Genomic DNA, 23,131 nt, shown 5'->3' on the forward strand with positions numbered 1-23,131 from the left:
CAGCTAGCTCTTAATTATACTGATACTAAAGTTTTAGGGTCGTATTGCAACATTTATTATATGTGAGGAATTAATAAACTAAGCTAATTCAAAAGGCCTGAAGGACTCAAAGAGGAGATAAACTATAAGCATACATCTCCTACAATAGCAGTAGCTTCAAATTAAGGATTTTAATTCAGTAATTCAATAAGTAATTCAAGTTGGAAAACACAAATAATCGATGATTCAAATGACAAAATACTTAGTAATAAAAGTCACTACCAGGAAAGTTTTTCTAATTGAACATCAAAGTAATGTGTATGGAAAAAATTTCTACCATTTGAAATAAGTAAGGCTCGGATTCTCTAATGAAGGGAGCATAATCGCTAAAAATGGAACACATCACTGAGAACAAACTTCCCTTCCCCTTACAAAGCTGTCCTTAATGAGGGTACTGGAAAATGCAAATGCAAAGGTGAAGCCAATTACACTACTTGAAATTCTCCTGTAATTTAAATGTTCAGAAATCAAATGTGTTGATAAATGCCTTGAATTATAGGAAATTTTCATTTATTGATACCATAAATTTAAAGTTAGATAAGGCTAATGTTTATTTGGGCTCAGCAAACCCTTTTCTTTTTTCTATTTAAGAAAATAGAAAATATTTAAGAAAATCATCTCAAGAACCTTAAGTTTTAAAGAAAAGTTTCTCTTTCACCCAAATATCATTAAAATTACTCTTGTTTCTTCATTATGGGGCTATTGAGCTTTTACTTGTCACTGTTTTATTAACCTAGCTTAAGTTATCACATTCTCTCAGGACAAACTAAACTACTTTTTGAAAATCAACCTACATAGCATTTCCAATAATGAAGTATTTTCAAATTATTACAATTTTACTTTATTTGGAACATAATGTAGAGAAAACACTTTTAAAGCAAAACAAGAATTACTACCCTACTTATATAAGCAGTTTGCTACAGTGAAGAAATTTATATACCTGAAGCTAAAAAAATATTTTTAAAATTGTTGTCCAAATCTGTATACAAAGCTGTTTTATACTCTAATAAAGCTTTAAAAGCAGGTAAATGCCAATAAAAACTGCATGTAGCTACAGATCAGCAACACCAAAATGACTCTCATTTAAAGACACTTAGTAGAGGCAAAGGGAAAAAAAGATAAATTCCTAGTTCCCTGGTTGTATGACTATTAGTGTTATACATGGTTCTTATCTAATTAAAAAAAAAAAATTCCAAAGAGCTTCACTTTTCTAAAGCAGCCAATCCAACTCGTGCCACTGGCTGAAGCAGCCACAAATTCAGTTACTAGAACTCTGTAAGGATTAAGCTACAGTTATAGAAAGTTAAGAAGTTCCACAGGACAAGCTAAAAAATTTAAGTTAGAAATTGCCCTCTTGCCCTCTCCTACCTCATGCACAGAACCCGGCAATGCCCACTTTGAGAACAGTCCCAATCATACAGAAATACCAGGAAGTGGTTGAAAGTTTGCCTTCCTTCTTCCTGTACAATGTGGCATCTTCAAGTCACTGGTAAATTTAAATGTTGACAGCTTATACCTGGCCTCATCTGGAATGCCTCAATTTTTAACAACTTGAATTTAAAGTATAAATACTCCTTTACTGATATGAACAGCTATTTAAACATGGCACAGTTCTAGATGTCCTCTAATTTTTCACTGGGATTTCACACACACTATTCTCCCGCCTTACCTCCAAACCCTGCCAACCCGACCTCTCACGTAATTTGCTGGTACTCATCAAGGATGAATAGTTAGGGACAAAACTAACACCAGTAAGTATGAAGGACTTTCAAGTTGATTAAGACACATTACTAGGGTGGAAAGGGACTGGGGGAACTATTAAAACTAAATTCACTGAAGGACTGGGGTGGAAAGGGCAGAGAGAGAGAAGCCAAGAGGATGCGTGAAAACAGGCAGTACACACTCTTAAGGAAACCGATTTCACCCCTTCTTACTGAGATACTATGACTGCATTAGTGTCGCTTTCTCGTTTCTCTTCCTTTCCTAAATTTATTTTCAGAGGTCAGGAATGACGTGGAGAAGGGATAAAGGGAAAGAGTATGATGATGACTCACTCGCTATTATGGGGTAAGGCCAGGATGGCTCAACTGTGGCAAAGAGTAAATGAAAAAAGGCCCACAGGGTAGGTCCTCAGAAGCGGGTCTCCAAGGAGCATTTTGCCTGGGCGCTAAATGAACACCTAGCTGATTCCGGTAGTGTCCTTGCCACCCACTCTGATTCAGAGTTAACCCACATCTCCGTGTCAGAGTTCTCAGAGCTAGCTCAGTTGCTAGAGAAGCCAGGCACACACCAAAGCACTGGGGCCCGCCCTGAAAGGACCCCAGTCTGTGTCTGCCTGTGTCCTATGCAAGAACTCTGGACTCTCACCAAAATCCCAGAGTTGTTCTACCTGCCAACTCAAGCTATAAGGAAAGGTCAGGCCAATGACCAGCTCTATCTGCTGGATAATGTGTGTGTGGAGAAGGCCCTCTGGGTTACCTGATCCCATTCATGTTTAGAGAAGGAGAAAATAGGTCATCACAGACTCGAAAGACTCAGGGTAAAGAAGACTGATAAGTCATACATGTTCTTGATTAAAAACAGTAGTTCTACAATGTGTACGACAGATGTTTCTAGGATCTGGGCGTTCCAGGCAAAAAAGATACACGTCACCTGCAAACATATCAGGAATCAAGAACCGAGGAGTCCAGGAGCTGACTTCAGAAAGACAGACTTGAAAATAGCAACACAGTCAAATAAACTTACAAAATGTCTATCAATTCTAACTGATACTCCATCTGTGTTTTTGTTTTGAAATGGAGAAAATACATGGGGAAAGAGATGTGGGGAACAGAATAAATGGGAAAAGTAATGTGAAAGGGCATGACCACTAGTCCTGGCAGGTACAGTCTCTAAACTCTCACATGACACATTCTTGCTGGGTCTTTGAAGGGCTCAGCTGAGGGTCCAGAGGACAGTGTAACAAGGTGCCCATGTTCATCTGTGGCTGCTTAGAGTAAGTTAGGAATAAGGTATGAGTATTCAAAAGTGAATGAGAGGGGGGAGTTCCCCGATCAGAAATTTGGGCACGGACACAACGAAACTCAGCAAGGTGATTTATTCAACAACTATAGAGGAAATCAGTGTATGGCTTTAAAGATTATTCTAGGCATTGACTAAAACAATTTAACACGGAATAAAGTGATGCAAGCTATTAGTATTTGGGCCATTAGGCAAAGTGCTACTTTCAATTTACCGCCAACCGAAATCAGAGCACCAGAAGGTCTTTACCCTTCGGCAAAGCCGTGTGGGATCCGCTATCACCTGCAGGTAGCTCGAACTCAGCTCTCAGTGGCTGTGGCTCATCCCTCTAGCTGAGCGCCTCTCACCATCTAAGGTGACCAACAGTATTTATATTCTCTACTCAAGTAATTGTCAAATATCTTGCCAAAATGGGATGAAAGCTTGCGCAATCACTCACAGGACAAGAATGAGATCAAATGCTCCCTGTGTCGATCAAATGCCCCATAATATGGGGCAATCAACTGTGGATTTCTTAATAAGCCACATGATCTAGCCAATCGAATGAGAGCCTAAGACACTGGACTGAGTAGACACTGATAAATATCACCCGTGTAGGAATCCTAGAGCTGGTACCTGGGCAAACACAGCACATGGGATCTCGAGTGGACTCCTCTCCACAGAAAATAAAGAGGGATGGAATGAAGGTTCGACAGCATTTCATTTAAAATCAAACGATGAAGAGAACAAGGATTTCTTAATTGATATCATTGTAATAAACGTATTTTGAAAGTATCCAGTTCCTAGGATCCACAAACACCAATACTGCCCTGCCAGAAGTGCAGCCTTGTTCATTAAGCAGTCCCTGCCCTTTGGTTAGGGACTCCTCCTAAGGTTAATATGTCAGAGAATAAAACACAAAGGGGAATCCACTGCCAGTCAGTGGATGACTTCAGATCAACCTAAGTCAGGGAGGTAGGGGATAGGAGAGCAAGGATCACACTCAGATCCCCAAGTGTCCCCTTGGATTCTTACAAACATTCAATCCTTACAACAAATGTGCTGCTTTCCCAGCAGAAATGTCCAGAATTCAGTTCCAATACAAAGTTGGAAAACCCCAGAAACCACTGCTGCACATCAGTGGGCTATCACTTTCTTCTGAGCTGCAGGAAATCCTAGGCATTCTTATTTTCCTAATTTCAAAACAAAGATTCTATATCCCACAGATGCAGCAAGACACTTAACCTTAGCTGCTAAAGAGTCTTCTAAACCCATCACATAAAAAAAATGTCCATGATATCTTACAATACTATCACTAATAAGGTCAAAGCAGATGGCAACATAAGCCAAAACAAACAGTAAAAAAAAAAAAAAAAAAAAAAGGCAAAGTATTTGGAGTGCTGATCACAGATGCAAAACTGTTTTTCATGTCAAAGAGTAACAAACTGTGTGTCTGTTAAATCAATTGTTTTAAATTATGAAAACACATGTTTTTACTAAGGAAGAAAGAAAGGATACTAATTCTTAATTGCAAAACCATCTGAGTCTTTAGAATCAATTTAATGAACTCTCGATTGTATCTTAGTCAAATTAATTAATTAATAGTAGGACCTCCCCTTCCTCTCACTGAGGATACTGAGGCCCAACTAATTCCTTCTACATATCTTGTGCTGTGCATCATCAGAGAACGTGCGAGATCACTTCCAACAACATATGTGATATCACATCGTGGGAAGACCTGCCCTGAGGACAAAGTTAATAGGACAAGCTTGATTAAGTCTTGACAAGGGTGGTATCATCTTCCTCTTTACTCATGACATCATCCGCATGTAAAGAGCACAATGTTAACCTCAGCACTGAAATATTTAAGGGCCTAAAGATCACAAGTTCGGTACCCATGACAATACAGTGAGATAAGAGAGAAATCTGATATACAAACCATTACAGAGGCCTGGCTATAACATAACAAAGAACGACAGAAAATGTGCAGGAGGTATTGTTCAAATATTGTTCTGGAGTATCCTCATTTAGAGTGAGGTGTGTTAAGACGGGTTTTTCTCCAAATAACTGCATAAGCTGGGATACAGTCCTATGTCACAGTTCAATCAGGTCAGTCAAGTGAAGGTAGAGGGTTTCAGAAACTAGGTGTCCAGGATGTTCAGAAACAAAAATGGTTGATTATAAAGTTCACCGAGAGCAACCATTTCCAAACTGTCCACGTGGATCCCAGAGGTTCCTCAGCACTCATGCCCCAAGGGCTTCCGATGTGGGTGGGCACCTCCTATCCATCACATCAACCAGAATAGCACTGATTTTGTCTACTTTATTTATTGGGGTCTACATACAATTCTATTAACAGAAAGAATCCACTAGGAGCAACAGCAAAAGAAACACACGCAGACTAGGAGTTCCAATCCCCACTACACCAGGGACGGGGGGCAGCCCTGCCACATCCTTGGGATCTGTCCACTCCTGGAAGGGCACCACTTACACTTTTCATTGCAATGCCACAACATTAGCAACATAAAATAATATGGGGCAATCAACTGTGGATTTCTTAATAAGCCACGTGATCTAGCCAATCGAATGAGAGCCTAAGACACTGGACTCCAGTCTCAATTCAGAACAAGACAGCCATGGCTTCTGCATCCCACAAGTGACCTGGATAATCAAATGCTAGCGCTGTGGACCTTTGAAACTCAACAAAACTGCCTAACAAAGTTCTCTATACCATCAGAAAGAAGCTTTTCCAATTAGGGCCACGCCTGTCAAGTCTCATTCCGCTGCCTTCAGAACACTGGGCAAGACCGACGCTTGAGACTCAAATGACCCTCCTCCGACAGCGCTCACGGTCCCCACGCCAGCTATTCAGCACTGAACTTCCGACAGAAACGGCGAGGTCCCCACTGCGCAGCTGCCTCCCGACCCTCGCAGCCCCACCTGCACAGGAGGCCCACCCAGTGAGCAGGGGAAAGCCCCACGCTGCTCTGCTCGGGGAGGGCTGGGCTGTGGGCGCTGACGCGCTTGGGCGGAGGGCTCTGGTCCTTCCCACCAGGCAGCGGGGTAACCTGGGTCTCAGCTCAAGCACACTGACGTCAAGACCCAATACCAAGAAGAGGCAAGAATGCAGGAATCGAGATCCGGCTAGCAGCCCAGGATCAGGAAAAGTTAAACCAGCGCAGCAGGAGAGTTGGAAGAGTAGAGGAAGAGCACTGAGGGTGGAAGGAGTAACACATGTCAGGCAGATGGCCAAGAAAGGGAAACACCCGAAACCCTTAAATATGAGGTCACAAACTGCAAAGAGCCGACTGCTTTTCTGATTAACTCAGGAAACTTCTCAATTAGAAGACTCAAAGCTCATCATAGTGACCAGCAGTGACAACCTTCACACCTTCCTACCCCATCTAGAGGTCCAGCATCAGCTCCACTCTCCAGTGAGATGAGACCTTTACTCCCACGTTCACCCTCTTAATAACAGTTCCACTGCCTTCCTTCTTTAGCGACAGCAATTTCATTCCTTTCTATTCCCTCCTATTTTCATTCTTTCCTATTCTCCCCTGTTTTTCTCTCATAGCCTACAAACAAGAACAGGGCACGATCCTGCAAGAAGTCAATCCGGACCTAATTAACAACAGGGGGGCGGCAGTCCAGGCCTGCAGGAGGTCACTCCTCCCTCTGGTAGCAATCTGCCTTTGCTGTCCCACTCAATTCCAGCCATGGGCCTGAACCGTGGCACTGCAGCTACTCTTCCTAACTCTTTACTCCTGTGTCCCTGGATTGTTCTGAGTGGATTCTGACCATCTCTGGACTAACTCTGCGGGGGGTTTCTCCCAGATTTGAATTTCTCTAACCCTAGCCCGGAAACCTAATCCTGATTGCTTCTTCAAACACTTGGTCTGAATTCTGGGCTCTTCCCAGAACTGGTTGCAATAACCAGCCCTGCCAGAGAGCTAAGCAGAGCTTAGCTAAGCCCTACTTCACCTTAGAGGATGGTGACTGTGCGTGTCTAATCTTTTCATTCAGTAGTTATTCCACCATTGCGCAAAATGGGGCGTGAAATAAATGTTATTTGCAGAGGATACTGATCCAAGCCTGAAGTACCAGCCGGCGTCAAAGGACGTCCCTCCTGAGCTTTAAAAGACCCTGCGGCAACAACGGCTTTGCCCTCAGCAGTCCCGTGACTCAGTCGCTCAGGCAGAGTCAGACAAAATAGTACAAGACAAACTACTCACAGAAGAGTAAAACCGGCTTACCCAAGCGTGTGCAATTAAAAATGAAGGATTCAAATTTCCCACATCCTAGGTCTAACACAGAACCTCCCTGGCAGCTTGGGGAACTGTGCTCAGGCCAAAGGTCAAGAAACTATCGTAAGTATAACCCTTACATATATTGTGTGTTATCTTGCTGAATCTGATTTATGATATCATAACTGATTTTTAGATTAATTATCTCTTGGAGATAATTATTTCCTGTAACTAGGAGCTCATTTTTTCAAACATTTCTTATATGTGGCAAAATAAATTTGGGGAAGGGCTCCCTCAAAACTAAAAATGAGGAATAAATGATAATTTTTAAAAAATCAGGTTAATACCACAGTTCACTTTGGTACAGATACTGCAAGCAAATCTTAGGATAATTTCCAGGATAAGCTTAATGTCTGATAAAGAAATCCTTCTTCTGAACAGGATAGAAAGCCCAGAGATAAACCCACGCACATATGGTCACCTTATCTCTGATAAAAGAGGCAAGAATATACAATGGAGAAAAGACAGCCTCTTCAATAAGTGGTGCTGGGAAAACTGGACAGCTACATGTAAAAGAATGAAATTAGAACACTTCCTAACACCACATACAGAAATAAACTCAAAATGGATTAAAGACCTGAATGTAAAGCCAGACACTATAAACTCTTTGAGGAAAACATAGGCAGAACACTCTATGACATAAATCACAGCAAGATCCTTTTGGACCCACCTCCTAGAGAAATGGAAATAAAAATAAAAAGTAAACAAATGGGACCTAAATGAAACTTAAAAGCTTTTGCACAGCAAAGCAAACCATAAACAAGACGAAAAGACAACCCTCAGAATGGGAGAAAATATTTGCAGACGAAGCAACTGACAAAGGATTAATCTCCAAAATATACAAGCAGCTCACGCTCAATATCAAAAAAACAAACAACCCAATCCAAAAATGGGTGGAAGATCTAAATAGACATTTCTCCAAAGAAGATATACAGATTGCCAACAAACACATGAAAGGATGCCTAACATCACTAATCATTAGAGAAATGCAAATCAAAACCACAATGAGGTATCACCTCACACCGGTCAGAATGGCCATCATCAAAAAATCTACAAACAAGGGACTTCCCTGGTGGTACAGTGGTTAAGAATCCGCCTGCCAATGCAGGAGACACGAGTTCGAGCCCTGGTCCAGGAAGATCCCACATGCTGCGGAGCAACTGAGCCCGTGCGCCACAACTACTGAGCCTGCGCTCTAGAGCCCGCGAGCCACAACTACTGAGGCTGTGTGCCACAACTACTGAAGCCCACGTGCCTAGAGCCTGTGCTCCGCAACAAGAGAAGCCACCGCAGTGAGAGGCCCGTGCACCACAATGGAGAGTAGACGCCGCTCATCGCAACTAGAGAAAGCCCGTGTGCAGCAACGAAGACCCAACAAGACCAAAAATAAATATAAAATAACAAATTTGTTTAAAAAAAATCTATAAACAATAAATGCTGGAGAGGGCATGGAGAAAAGGGAACCCTCTTGCACTGTTGGTGGGAATGTAAATTGATACACCCACTGTGGAGAACAGTATGGAGGTTCCTTAAAAAACTAAAAATAGAACTACCATATGACCCAGCAATCCCACTACTGGGCATATATCCTGAGAAAACCATAATTCAAAAAGAGTCATGTACCACAATGTTCACTGCAGCACTATTTACAACAGCCAGGACATGGAAGCAACCTAAGTGTCCATTGACAGATGAATGGATAAAGAAGACGTGGCACATATATACAATGGAATATTACTCAGCCATAAAAAGAAACGAAATTGAGTTATTTGCAGTGAGGTGGATGGACCCAGAGTCTGTCATACAGAGTGAAGTAAGTCAGAAAGAGAAAAACAAATACCGTATGCTAACACATATATATAGAATCTAAAAAAAAAAAATTAGTTCTGAAGAACCTAGGGGCAGGACAGGAATAAAGACACAGACGTAGAGAATGGATATGAGGACACAGGGAGGGGGAAGGGTATGCTGGGACGAAGTGAGAGAGTAGCACTGACATATATACACTACCAGATGTAAAATAGATAGCTAGTGGGAAGCAGCTGCATAGCACAGGGAGATCAGCTCGGTGCTGTGTGACCACCTAGAGGGGTGGGATAGGGAGGGAGGGTGGGAGGGAGATGCAAGAGGGAGGAGATATGGGGATATGTGTATATGTATAGCTGATTCACTTTGTTATAAAGCAGAAAGTAACACAACATTGTAAAGCAATTATACTCCAATAAAGATGTTAAAAAAAAAAAAAGAAGTCCTTCTATATTAAGTGCATAATAAGACACTTAGCATACAGCTACTTCTAGTGAGTTTCTCATTTCACCAACACCAAGGAAAACTTACAGGAGTGTGAACCGCTGTCTCACAGTTCCTTTAAATCTCCCCAGTCCTTATCTCAGAGATAAACCCAGTGCGTGCTCAGGAACAGAGCCATCTACGTGTAAAATGTCAGATCTAACTCCTCAATCGTACAATGCCTCTGTGTATCTGCACTCCTCAGTCTGGTCTGTGTGCCTAAGTGAAGAGTGAATAAACTCTCGGTATGATGAAGGGCTAAGTTTTTTCAAAGAGACCAACAATAATACGTTTTAAATTTGTAGTAGATGGCATACACTAGTCATCAAATTGGTATCCAATTTTAATATATATTAATGCACAAACACTCTTCCAGTATTATACGAACTCATGAAATCCAATCCTTACACCCCATCAATATGTTGACTGGAATGTCAGATTACCAAGTTCAGTGACCATATCTCATTTTTTCCTTTTTCATTTTAAATTGCCCTCCCACCACTCCCATGCTAAACTATCATGCTTGCTCAAGAATTTAAGGTGACAAAGATAGACAGCATCACCTGGTGAGTACAGACGTGACAGTTATCAGTCTGTGGGTCCCATCACCACCTGAGGAGTATTTCTTAAGAACTGGGGTTTTTAATAGCATTCCAACAGGGGATCTCAAAATAAGGTCAGATTACAAATGGCAGACAACAATTTCCTGTTTTCACTCTTAAATTCTTTCAAAATTTGACTAAGCATTATACAGTTGAAATGTTAGCAAATTAAGAAAAACTTTAACATCCAAATGAAGGAACTTCTTTATTTACCTTTAAAACCTATTAACCATGATTAAAGTCTATCCAGATTACCAAAACAGTTTATGATGCTGATCAACATAGTAAAGCACACATAGCACAGACTGAAAAAAGCAGGACATAATTATTTAAAAAGTACCTTCCCTGGTATCTGGGAGAAAAGTTTAAGACTTTAGTTATATAGGATAGCTTTCCCTTAAGCCCCAGCCAAGTAAAAGTGAGCGTCATGCATAGACAGTACATAAGGGCAATGCAACACTCATGCAGAAAAGTCTAAATAAAATGACTTTCTTTCCACTCACACTACAGCTCACAACATAAAAAGAATTTTACATTCCAAGAAAAACAACATTTTATTTCAACAGGTAATCCAAAGCAGAGGTCTTAGCCTGGGCATCTTTAGGTCTGTGGTTATATGCAAAATTTTGTATATGTATGCATCTTCCCAAGAAAAAAGCCTACAGTTGTCACCACATTGTAAAAGAAATACGACCAAAAACAGGTTAGGAACCCATAGACAGAATCCTAAGGTTTCTCCCCGCCATTAATTTTTCATAAGTTTTATATAACCCAGCAAAGAGAAATGCTCAGCAGTGAAAGAGGCTAAAACAGAGTAACATTTTGCTCACAATAAACTTCAACACAGGCAGCATTTTATATTAATGTGACACAAATCCACTCCCAAAAGTCAAGTAGGAAACAGGTCACTCCTCTCATCAAGCCATTTTGATAAACTCTCAAAACAGGGAGGGGACTAACAGGAAGATGATTAGCTTAGACTGTCGGCAAACCCATTCTCAGTTCTTGCAAACTGGGAAAGTATTTGTTCCCATAAAAATTTTAAGTTCGATGAGAGTGTGGCCATATCTCATTTTTTCCTTTTAAACTGCCCCCCTCCCCCCATCGCTGACTTTCCTGAAATATCTTACACAGAGCAAATATTCGTTAAACATCTGAACAAACACATGAACAAGTTACAATGACGTGGGCCCTCTGGGAGTCAGACAGAAACCATGAGTTCCTCACAGGTACCAACATAAGCCTGCCAGGTACAGTCTAGCGGCCAATCTCCACTTCTGGCCATTCTTGATGTTTTTGCTTTAAATGAACATATTCAGTGGCACGACACTCACAGTAATGACAGACTGGGACAGCAGTATCACAAAGTATGCGTTTCAGTACAACCTTGGAGCCAGGGCACAGGGCGGTACTGAGCGGAGGTGAAAGAAACAGAGAGAAGCCGAGCCGGTCAGGACCGAGTAAGGTTGAGGTTAGTGGCAACAGCATGTGCGTGGTTTCCGGGAAACCGTCAGCGAGCCTGCTGTTAGCCCTAGCCCCGCACCCTGCCCAACCCAGTGCGCCGCCTCTTCGTCCAGCTCTGGCGCGGCGCGGCGCGGCGCGGCACTGCCCGGCCCCCAGGGTGCGGCCGCCCCACCGGAACTCACCTTGGCAGCCAGCGGGAGGGCCTGAAGTTTAAAACACGTTAAAGAATCATGCCGAAAGTGCAGGGGACATGCACACCTCGCGACTCATGTTTCCCGAGAGGCAGGAAACATGCCACCGGTAGGACAACCTCTATACAAAACACCCTCAAAAGAATTCGGAGAAACCATTTTAGGAACACCCATATTTACCACACCAGTAAGGACAGAGCAGTAGTGGTACTACTGCACCAAGAAATTGCACCGAGTGGACTCAAGTACCAAAAGTAATCATGGGCGTCACCTACTTTCACTGCCATTATCTGCCCACTCGGTTTGTGGACCATTTTGTTGACAGAACCATAAGCTCCTCGTCCAATCTCTCCAAGGTCTTTCAAGTCCTCTGCAGTGAAATCCCAGTGCTGCTCAGGGGAGATCTTCAGTTTTCCTGATGATTCAATGCTGTGTGTTCTCAGTCTCTCTCTGTTAAAATATTGGGAAGCAATTTTTCCACATTTTAAATAGGTTTTGACTTTTTTTCTTTTAGCTAGCACTGATTAATGCGTGGGAAAATTTGTTTTCTCATCAGTTACAAAAACAGTCTGTGCTCGGGGTTTCTGGGGATTTTTTCTGTTCGTTTGTGTCATCTTGGTTTTTTACACACTGAGTTAATTAAGAAAGGCCTAAATTTAGGTAGTCAATAAACTTAGCTTTTATGGGATTCATAAAACCAAATTTCCATTTACTGAAGAAACTAATACTGCAGACCAGTTTCATTTCCAAATACGAGATCTTTTCCGAACTTTGCAAAACTGCATTATCAAATGCAGAATCCCAGGTGCTACAAACCTCACTTCCAAAAAGTCCTTATCCTACCTTACCCAACATTAATCATTCCAGGTCCTCAATCCTTAATACAGCTAGCTGTTCACAAACTTTGCTGCTCATCAGAATCATCTGCGGAGATTTATTAAATCCCAATGCCCAGGTATCATCATATAGCTATTGTATCAGAATATGTGGGGATAGGGGTCAAAAAACAGTATATTTAAAGATACCCAGATGATTCTAGCGAAGTTTGGGAATGAGCACCTTAGGATACTGCCCTATTCATGTTAAAGCCGTGCTGAGGTGGGAGAACAGTTAAACAACTAGCCAGCTGGCTCTAAGAGGAGAACTACCATGTGCTATTCAAAATTGAGCCTCTCAGCCCTTGATCAATAGCTAGAGCAATGGGGTGAAAAAAGAATGATTTATGGACAGAAGCGCTCACTTGTTACAGATTTTCATTAAATAAAAAAATCATCTCCAAAATGCCAGCACGGAGATCAAAGTATTAACTTCTAACCATACTTTGTAAAAAAGCAAATCCAATGAAAAATGTAAAATCAATCTCGTTTGTGTCTGTCTCTCTCTCACACACATACCAATGTGTAGGGATGAACTGTATCAAACCAGAGAGTGCAACAGACATAAAGAAAAAGATTCCATTGAATATCATCTACATTTCTTCAATTTCATATTAAATGATCAGAATCTCTTTTAAAATCTGATCTAATGATACAAGCAAGAACATGATTGGTTATCTATTTCTTCTTCCAAAATTTAGGAAATGTTTTCTCAGATTAGTAGAACTGTTTTTTGTAGTCACTTTTAAGGTTCTCATATATTTAGAATTTTAAAATCACTCCCCCAGAATAATCATTTACACTAGTATTGATATTAATAATAACCAAGAGTCAAGGTTAGAGTTAAAAAGTTACTACGCTTTGTCTAAATAACAACTTAGTGAACCAGCATTCCAAATGCCAGATTCTCAAATCATAACTTTAATAAGTCATAATACCAGCTTTCATTCATACAAGTTCTTTACAGTTTACAAAATACTTTCACCAATATTATATATACCCTAGCATCTAGAGTCAAAGGAAGCCCAGAAAGCAGTGGCATAAGTGACCATTCAGGTATGGAGGTGAAGCTTGAACTGGCTAAGACGGAAATCAGATCTAGGCAAGCAGATGAAGCCCAGTTGACTAATTTTCTCAGTAATCTTCTTCATGAAGTAGACAGATTAAGCCAGGAAATATTCTAACATAAAGAAGTTCCATGAATAATGACTATTGTTCTATGATCATTGGCAAGAAAACACCATCTTTATGGCTCAATTTAATCGCTGGTGAAATATACAGCACTAGCCTACTGCTGAGGGTAGTGGCAGACAGGCTCTAAGGTGCTGCCCATGACCTCCACTTTCCTGGCACCCACATCTTTGCATAAGCTCCTCTGTTTGAATATGGATGGGACCTGCGACTTGCTTCTAGCCAACAGAATATGGCAAAGGCTATCGGCACTCATGATTACATTGTGTCGTATAACATTTGTTGCTAGCATTCCTGAGAAATGAAATGAATATTTCATTACTACATAAAGCCAGAGAAAATCAAGTTATAATATTGTCTATCACATTGAAGATCAAATTTTAGAATTATGAAATATCTCTGCTAATAGTTTAGCTTACTGTAGGCCTGCTGTATGGTTTCTAGATAAGATTCTTTTTTCTTTTTGAAAGTGAAGAGATTGACAGATAAGGGATGTGAGTTATCTTCTTAGGCTAACGAAAATGTTCAAAAATTGAGTAAGGTGACAGATGTACAACTCTGAATATACTAAAAGCAGTAGGATTATACAGTTTAAATGGGTGAGCTGTATGGTGTATGAATGATATCTCAATACAGCTGCAAAAGAAAAAGATGAACAGGAGAATGTGATTACTACCCAGAGTTCCATTTTCTCACTTAGACAGGAAAAGAGTTGTGAAAACCATGGAAAAACATGCTACGGTTATGCCATCACCAAGGCATGTTCATAGCATCTTCATTCATACTGGACTGGCGATCTTTCCAATCAAACTGAGTCAATTTCACAGCTACTGTTGTAAGAGTTAGTCCAACCATGATTGCTTCCAAAGAAGAACTGTATGTAGATAAAGCACTGTAGTGACCAGATCTGGAAGCCTGACCTGAATGAACCTTTACCATGAAACTCTAGCAGTCAATCACTGAGGCAACTGTACCAAGCGGCCAAAACCCTAGTTATAGTTCTTTAACTTTAAGCAAATCTATCAAACAAGATTTAAGTGTTACTTCTACTAGACAGTATCAGAAATTCCCAGTCATTTCATTATTAATTTCTTACCTGGAAATTAGTTTGACTCAACTCCACAAACCTGTAAGTCATCCTCAATGCCTTTGCCTATCAGTAAACAAGTTATTTACTCTTATATTCCTTCTAAAATAGGTTTAAGTGCTCTACATGGGCAATACTTAACCAGGACACCCCTCCAATGTTTTTGTTGGGTCCACTCAAGAAACAAGCAAAGGACTGAGGTTCCAAATCTCAAATTAACCCAAGTCTCAGAAAGGAATACAATCCCAGCCCCCTATCTAGCCCTCTACATAGGAAAGTCCAGTAGAAAAAAGTCCATAGAAAAATCAGTAATATTCTCCTCTGGATTTAGAGGTCTTTAATATGAAAACAAGCTTTAGTAGTCTTTGTTGTATTAGGACTTGTAATTAGATTATCAAATGATACACATTCCAGGTAAAAAATCAGCTACACACTTACATTTTTTTAGTGCCTTACAGATCACAAATCTGAATTAAACGTGCAATGTATCTCTTGAATACAGCATTTCAAACAGTATATATTTTTGGATAGATGTTAACAGCACCAGGGAAGCTGTTTAGATATAGACTGATGTTACCATTAATATATTTTCTCCTATATAAAGGTTAGTAGAATTTTAGTGGTAATAATAGACTCTGGTGAAATCTACAGACACCAACACAAAGGATTAAAACGTAAAAAAAAAAAAATCAATCAACCTTATCAATTTGAATCAAATTTGGAAAATCAATTCATGGACATACCATATCTTACCAACAGATACTCAACAGCTACTATAAACAGATTGGGTATATGTCCCATGTGGTCAGTATCTTCATGTTCCTTTTCAAAAGACGATATTCCCTGGCTTTATAAAAAGATGCCATATGAATGACTGGAAAATATCAAAGATTTTAGGGCTTACCTCTCCCAATTGTCTAAGGGAACACTTATTCCTCCCATGCCTCACTGTTCCATGCAGAGGGATCTGGTCTCTCACCTGAGGCCTAACTGATCAGTGAATATAGAGAAGAAACTAAACACACTCAGTTCAATTCCTCTCTTTCAGAGCTAACCCTACAGGGAGGGTACATGTGCTCTGGCAATGTCTCTCTCGTGCCTTATATCGGGCTGCCACTCACAGGGTGGGTAAGTCTACATATTCAAGGGCAGGGGGAGTTAGCACCGTAAGTTTGTTTTCTATGTCTGTGAGTCTATTTCCATTTTGTATATAGATTCATTTGTATTATTTTTTAGATTCCACATATATGATATATAGTATTTGTCTTTCTCTGACTTACTTCACTAGGTATAATATTCTCTAGATCCACCCATGTTGCTGCAAATAGCAATAGTTCATTCTTTGTCATGGCTGAGTAATATTCCGTATATATATATATAATCTTCTTAAACCAGCTGTCTGTTGATGGGCACTTGGGTTGGTTCCATGTCTTGGCTATTGTAAATAGTGCTGCTATGAACCTTGGGGTGCATGTATCTTTTCAAATTAGAGGGTTTTTTTTCCAGATATATACCCAGGAGTGGGACTGCTGGATCATATGGTAGCTTTATTTTTAGTTTTTTAAGGATCCTCCATACTGTTCTCCACAGCGGCTGCACCAATTTACATTCCCACCAGTAGTCCTATAGGAAGTTTCCTTTTTCTCCACACCCTCTCCAACATTTATTATTTGTAGACTTTTTGATGATGGCCATTCTGACAGCTGTGAGGTGATACCTCATTGTGATTTTGATTTGCATTTCTCTAATAATTAGTGGTATTGAGCATCTTTTCAAGTGTCTGTTGGCCATCTGTATGTCTCAGTACTTTCTCTGATAATTGATCTTCTGGATAGAAAGGAGCAACTTGTCTGTTTACTATTTAATACTGAATCATCACCACTGTATTTTTTTTAAATTATTTGTTTATTTATTTATTTATTTGTTTCTGGCTGTGTTGGGTCTTCGTTTCTGTGCGAGGGCTTTCTCTAGTTGTGGCAAGCGGGGGCCACTCTTCATCGCGGTGCGCGGGCCTCTCACTATCGCGCCCTCTCTTGTCGCGGAGCACAGGCTCCAGATGCGCAGGCCCAGTAATTGCAGCCCACAGGCCCAGTTGCTCCGCGGCATGTGGGATGTTCCCAGACCAGGGCCCGAACCCGTGTCCCCTGCATTGGCAGGCAGACTCTCAACCACTGCGCCACCAGGGAAGCCCATCATTACTGTATTTTAATTACCATCCCTTCATTGGCCCAGACTAATCTATGAATTTCTGAAATCCTACCGATTCCAAAACAACTAAAGAACTGTGACATAATGTTCCAGAACGTAATCAGACTGGGCACTGAGAAAAGCTTTATTTCTATCTCACGTGTCTGATAAAGCTGCCTGGGGCTTTGTATATAGGTGGGTGGGCTTGTGTTTTAAAGAAACAGAATGGCACGGCCAAGGTTACCTGGGAGAGCTCTAGCCCCAGCCCCACCATCTACTACACACAGGGTTCTGCCGTGCAAATTCAGCAGCAGGACAAGTTCCTGAGCCCCTTTTTCCAAGCAGACTACCCAATCCTAAACCCCTCTTACAGCTACACAGGTAGAAGAGAAATTTAAAAAGGAAAATCAATCATAATCTGGAGAAAAGCACTATTAACAATTCAGTATAGATCCCTTGCATGTTTCTGTACTATGTGGATAGGTCACCGAATGACCTGTTGCACCTACTGCTTTACAGACCTCACTGAGTGCATCGCTGACGTATCAGCCATCACCGGGTCCGCGTGGTTGCATAACGCTGCCTGGAGAGCCTGCGCTGACTGAGCAGCACCAGCCGCGCGCCAGAGCCTGTGCCCGGCCCAGAGCACCCTTTCCCTCAGGCCGGCCTGAAAGGTGATTAGGGTTAGATCACTCACTCTTAAGTGGCATTTTGATGTATTACTCTTGGAGTTGCATGTTCTGAGCTATCTGGTAAACAGTGTTTCTTTGGTTAACCTCCTGAGATAACACTCCCTTAGCCAGAGCCCTCCTAGACGGGTGTTTGTTTTGCTGTCACTGCTTCTGCTAAAAAGTTCTTTTTCTATTAACATACCTATCAACCCATCGTCCTGTATTGCAAATATTTCTCCAGGGTGTTGTTTACCTTCCGACTGTATTTATGCATTTATATATGTAAAAAATGTGGTACTTTGTATGTTTTCAAATCAGTTATTCCCATCACATTCTTTTCTTTTGCTCTCATGCAGTACCATTTAAGTTCCACATGCAATATGGATTTCATTCTACCACTGCATTTTCAGTTTCCTAGCAATGTCTTTTTTTCTCATCTATCACCCTTTTCAGTAATTCTGTTGCCTATTTATCCAAATTTGTTCTTTCCTCAGTATTTTCCAATCCTTTTTTTATGAATGCCATGATTTCTTCTACTTTATTACAAATGCTAATCATTCTTGTAAAAAATGATTTTGAATCATATTCAGAGATGCTCTTTCTCAAAGCGTTGAAGATATTATTCCCTGATTCCATAATTCTCCTCCTATCTCACGATGAGTGTCTGTGGCACTTGTGCTTGGGCTATTATGGAGCATCGGGAGACAGACTGATACTCACACCTGAAACAACTGAAAAAAAAGACAATATACGGGAAGCTCTTGAAGACCCTGGACAGCGGACAACAAAAGGCAGCGAGCACTGAGAGGCAGGAAATACACGAGGCGAGCCCTCAACCACCCCAGCGTGCTGCCTAGGGAGACTTCACAGACCGCAACACAGGGAGGGCAGATCCAGCAGATCCTCACGAGGAGGCGATGGATCTGGGAGTCTGGCGAGACTGAGTTCTCAAGGCAGAGTACTAGATAAGAGAGAGCCGCACAGAAGGAGGACCCCACAGACATGCAGGGGCCCCCCAGTGATCAGCACAAGCTTATGAGGAACCTACACAAGGCTGAGGAAAGAACCACCCAAAAGCATTAGAGGGAATGATACCCAGGCTCATACAACAACTCCTGTTCTTGCCCACAAGAGTGGAAAACTCCACAACTCATGGGGAATTCAGGAAAGCACGCACAAGGATCTGGTCTCACCTACGGAAGCTGAAAAAAGAGACCCGAAAGGATCAAACTACTTCCGAGGAACTTAACCAAAGGACAGAGCTCAAAAATATTTATAAGATACAAAAACAGCCAGCACCCAATGTCTGGCATGCAATCTAAAATCATCAAGTATGCAAAGAAGCAAGATACTATGACCCATCATAAGGAGAAAAAGCAACCAATTCAAAGTGACCCAGAAATGACAGAGATGCTAGAATAAGTAGACAAGGACAATGAAACAGTGTTTATTACTGTATTCCATATGTTCAAGAAACTAAAGAACGGAGAGAAGAACCAAATCAAACGTCTGGATATAAAAACTACAAGGGGGCAGGAGGAAACTCTGGGGGATGATGAATATGTCATTATGTTGCCTGTGGTGATGGTTTCACAGGTGCATACATACCTCAAAACTCAGCAAATGTACACCTTAAATAGGTGCGGTTTATTACATGTCAATTATACCTCAAAACTGTCAAGAGAGAGAGACTGAGTTTCCTTGGGCCCCACTCTGTCTGAAAGGGATCTGCCTGTCACACGTCTACAGTTGAAAGCACGTGTACAGTTTGAGGCATCCAGGGCTCAGTGCATTCAATCAAAGCACTCACTGCTCCAAAGGCAAATGCTCCTCCCCCCAATCTCCTTGTTCTCTAACGCTGTGCTCTCAGCTGACAGCAGCAAATATAAAAATACAACTCTCAGTCTATTTTGCTGCTACAACCCTTCTCTGCGTCCACCTACAACACTTCTCAGAACGACCACACTACCCAGTGGAATGTGTCTGCATCCATTTCTCCTCCTCCTCCCGTCCCTCTCCAGGTATTTTCTGCAGTTACCAGTGAGGGGGGAGGGCAGGAAAGAGAATGAAGATGCTCGGTCTTTGAGACTAGAGGCTCAGAAGGGGCCCCCTTACCTCAGGCAGTCTCTGCAGGAATGTTGGAAGAGAAACCCTGGGTACATTTTTTCTTTACCCTGGCTGTTATTGTTATTAGCAATCAGATATAGCATTTAGCATTAAGTTGTCTTAATTTTCTATGTTTCATATTTTCACCTTTGTTTCTTAAATATTTTAGCAGGCAGCTACTACTCATACATCATTTTGTACTACAAATATGAAATTGCTTTTATAAAGTCATAACTTTAGTTCCTCAAGCAAATAAGAACCAAGGGTCTGAACCACTTTTTTCATTCCTAACCTGTAGCTAATTTTTAATACTATTACTATGTGAATTATCTTTTAAACACATAACTATGAAACAACTACATTCTCAAGCTTATTTTTATTATTTTGGGGGGACATTTATCCAAATAAGTCAATGAGAAAAAAAGATTTTATAGAAATAAATTTTATTAACAGACACGTTTTGCTATGCATCTATTTTATATATCTACTTGAAATCTAGCGTATTTTTGAACCCCTTAGAGTACTTAAATTTTAGCTTGTATGAACTATGATCAACCAGCTTAATTTAATCCCAATCTATGCTTTAAACCTTATCTCATTCTATTTCCTTATGTATATTCTAGATGCCAACAGAAAAATTAAAAGTTAAAGTAATGGTAGCGGGGCTTCCCTGGTGGCGCAGTGGTTAAGAATCCACCTGCCAATGCAGGGGACACGGGTTCGAGCCTTGGTCTGGGAAGATCCCACATGCCGCGGAGCAACTAAGCCCGTGTGCCACAACTACTGAGCCTGTGCTCTAGAGCCCACGAGCCACAACTACTGAGCCCGTGAGCCACAACTACTGAAGCCTGCGTGCCTAGAGCCCGTGCTCCGCAACAGGAGAAGCCACCACAATGAGAAGCCTGCGCACCGCAACGAAGAGTAGCCCCCGCTCGCCACAGCTAGAGAAAGCCCGCGCGCAGCAACAAAGACCCAACGTAGCCATAAATAAATAAATAAATAAATAAATAAAATTTATATAAAAAATAAAGTGATTGTAGCTAAATTTGAATCTTTCTCTGAAGCTGTTTAAGCTGAAGCATACAATTCAACATGGGTGGCACTTAGTACACAAAACATCTTGTTAAAGGAAGAAGAGAAGAAAACGTCCATTCCTACTGCTTGCTAACGTCTCAGTTTGGTGTTGAAGATACACACAGTCACAGACTCACAGAATTCATTTAGAAAGAATATATGAACTCCATCCAGTCTTGCCCTTCAGGAAACTGTGCCTGAAAATCCTGGCTCAGGCTTCGTGCTCCTCCTCTGTACCCACATACGGTGAAATCAAGACACACCCAGCCCACAGCAAATTCCTTATCTACAGCCCAATAACTTTTTTTTTTTTTTTAAGTATAGTAGGCTAGTTTGGTACTGCTTATTCTTGGTGAACCCTAATTTGGATCCACTTCTAACCATCTTTGCTTAATTCTGCTGGTGATTATCTCCATCAAGTCTACACCAGGGGCTTCATTTTCAGGTGTACAGCTGAGGATGCAGGCCCTAGGCTGGGGTCCCTGAGATCACAGAGGGAGGAGGATTTTCTCTGCAGCTCCAGCACCCACACTGGAATCCCCTGTCTACCATTTGATTCTTCACCATGGGCATGTATCACTGCTTAAACATTTCCAAATATACGCAAATATGCTAGATGAAACTTCCAAGGGATGCAAGGATAGAGATCTACTGTCATTACTATGGCTTATAAATGTGCTCAGAAGGTAAGAGGAAACATCACGGACCTCGCCTGCCTAGGCCAACAGTCTATATGCTCTCATAACGATACAAAGGCTCTCTAACCAGAGTCAAGTCTCAAACTTACAGCTCTATTCACTCCACTCATGTATGGAATCTACTTATTTTAAATCATATATGTTATTTCCCATTGTCATAATCTAGTCATGAGTCTAATCTCTCAAAATTCTGATTCTCATTTTGGTTCCAACTACCTTTCATTAAATTTCCAGATTCACTTTGTTGTTTTTTAGGGGGTGGGAGTTGAGGAGAGACTGATGGAGACATGTAACGTTAGACAACGCTCATGGTTTCCTGTGAATATTTTAGTACCTTTTCTCCTGCGAATATTCCAGTACTACCTCTACCCAGCTGCTTCTGTTTGCATCACAGAGGCTGTCTGCTATGATTTTTAACTATGCCTGTATTCTCCGGTCCTTGAAAAGTAAATTTAACACCCTCTCCAGCAGGTCAACAAGTCTACTTCAGAGGATATGCCTCACAGGTTTCCAAAGGAAACCTGCCAGGAACTGACTTTTCTTAACACAGAATGTAGTCTAAGAAGCCAAAACCCAGTTCTTTAACACCATATGCAGTCGGCTGAACTGTAGCCCCAACAAAAGACATGTCCATCTGGAACCTCAGAAGGTGACCTTATCTTTACAGATGTAATTAAGAAAATGGTCTCGAGAAAAGACCATCCTGGATTAGGGTGGACCCTAAATATAATGATGAGTGTCCTTAAAAGAGACAGAAAAGGAAACAGAGACACACAGAGACAGGGAAGTAAGGACAGGCAGCAACTGGAGTTATACTACCAAAACCCAAGAGACGCCAGGAGCTACCCGAGCTAGGAATAGGACGGAAGGATCCTCCTCTAGAGCCTTCCAAAGAAGCACAGCCCTGCCAACACCTTGACTTCAGAATTTCTGGCCTCCTGAGCCCTAGAGAATAAATTTCTGTTGCTTTAAGCCACCAAGTCTGTGGGAATTTGTTACAGCAGCCCTAGGAATCCAATACACCATCTAAATCACAAGTCACCAAACTTTTCTGTAAAGGGACAGACAATAAATATTTCAGGCTTTGCCCTCTACACGTCTCAGTGGCAACTGTGTAACCAAATGGGTGTGGCTACATTCCAATAAAACTTTATTTTCAAAAACTAGCAGCAGGCCACATTTGGCTCATGAGCTGTAGTTTGCTGACTACATAACCTACATGACATCTAGTCAGCTAAATATCACCTATCATTTAAATGATCTAAATCCTATCTATTTTTCATATCATTTCTCTTTCAAATTTACAATCATGCTCTGGAGGATAAGAAATTCCAATTATCTACCCAAGTCCTA

General features: G+C 41.2%; 1 protein-coding gene across 4 annotated transcripts in view; it reads right to left on the minus strand.

Moving 5' to 3' along the window:
- MAP2K4 (mitogen-activated protein kinase kinase 4) overlaps positions 1–23,131 on the minus strand; it is a 111,803-nt gene that overhangs the window by 37,383 nt on the left and 51,289 nt on the right. For all 4 annotated transcript variants that reach the window (XR_009698598.1, XR_009698599.1, XM_061176852.1 and 1 more), the window contains exon 3: positions 12,165–12,339. Coding sequence is in view for 2 of the 4 variants with exons in the window: in XM_061176852.1 (XP_061032835.1) it covers positions 12,165–12,339 (175 nt within the window). In the remaining 2 variants the exon portion in view is untranslated. The remainder of the gene's footprint in view (positions 1–12,164; positions 12,340–23,131) is intronic.

This window comes from Eubalaena glacialis, chromosome 19 (genome assembly GCF_028564815.1).
Source record: "Eubalaena glacialis isolate mEubGla1 chromosome 19, mEubGla1.1.hap2.+ XY, whole genome shotgun sequence".
Taxonomy (NCBI): Eukaryota; Metazoa; Chordata; class Mammalia; order Artiodactyla; family Balaenidae; genus Eubalaena; species Eubalaena glacialis.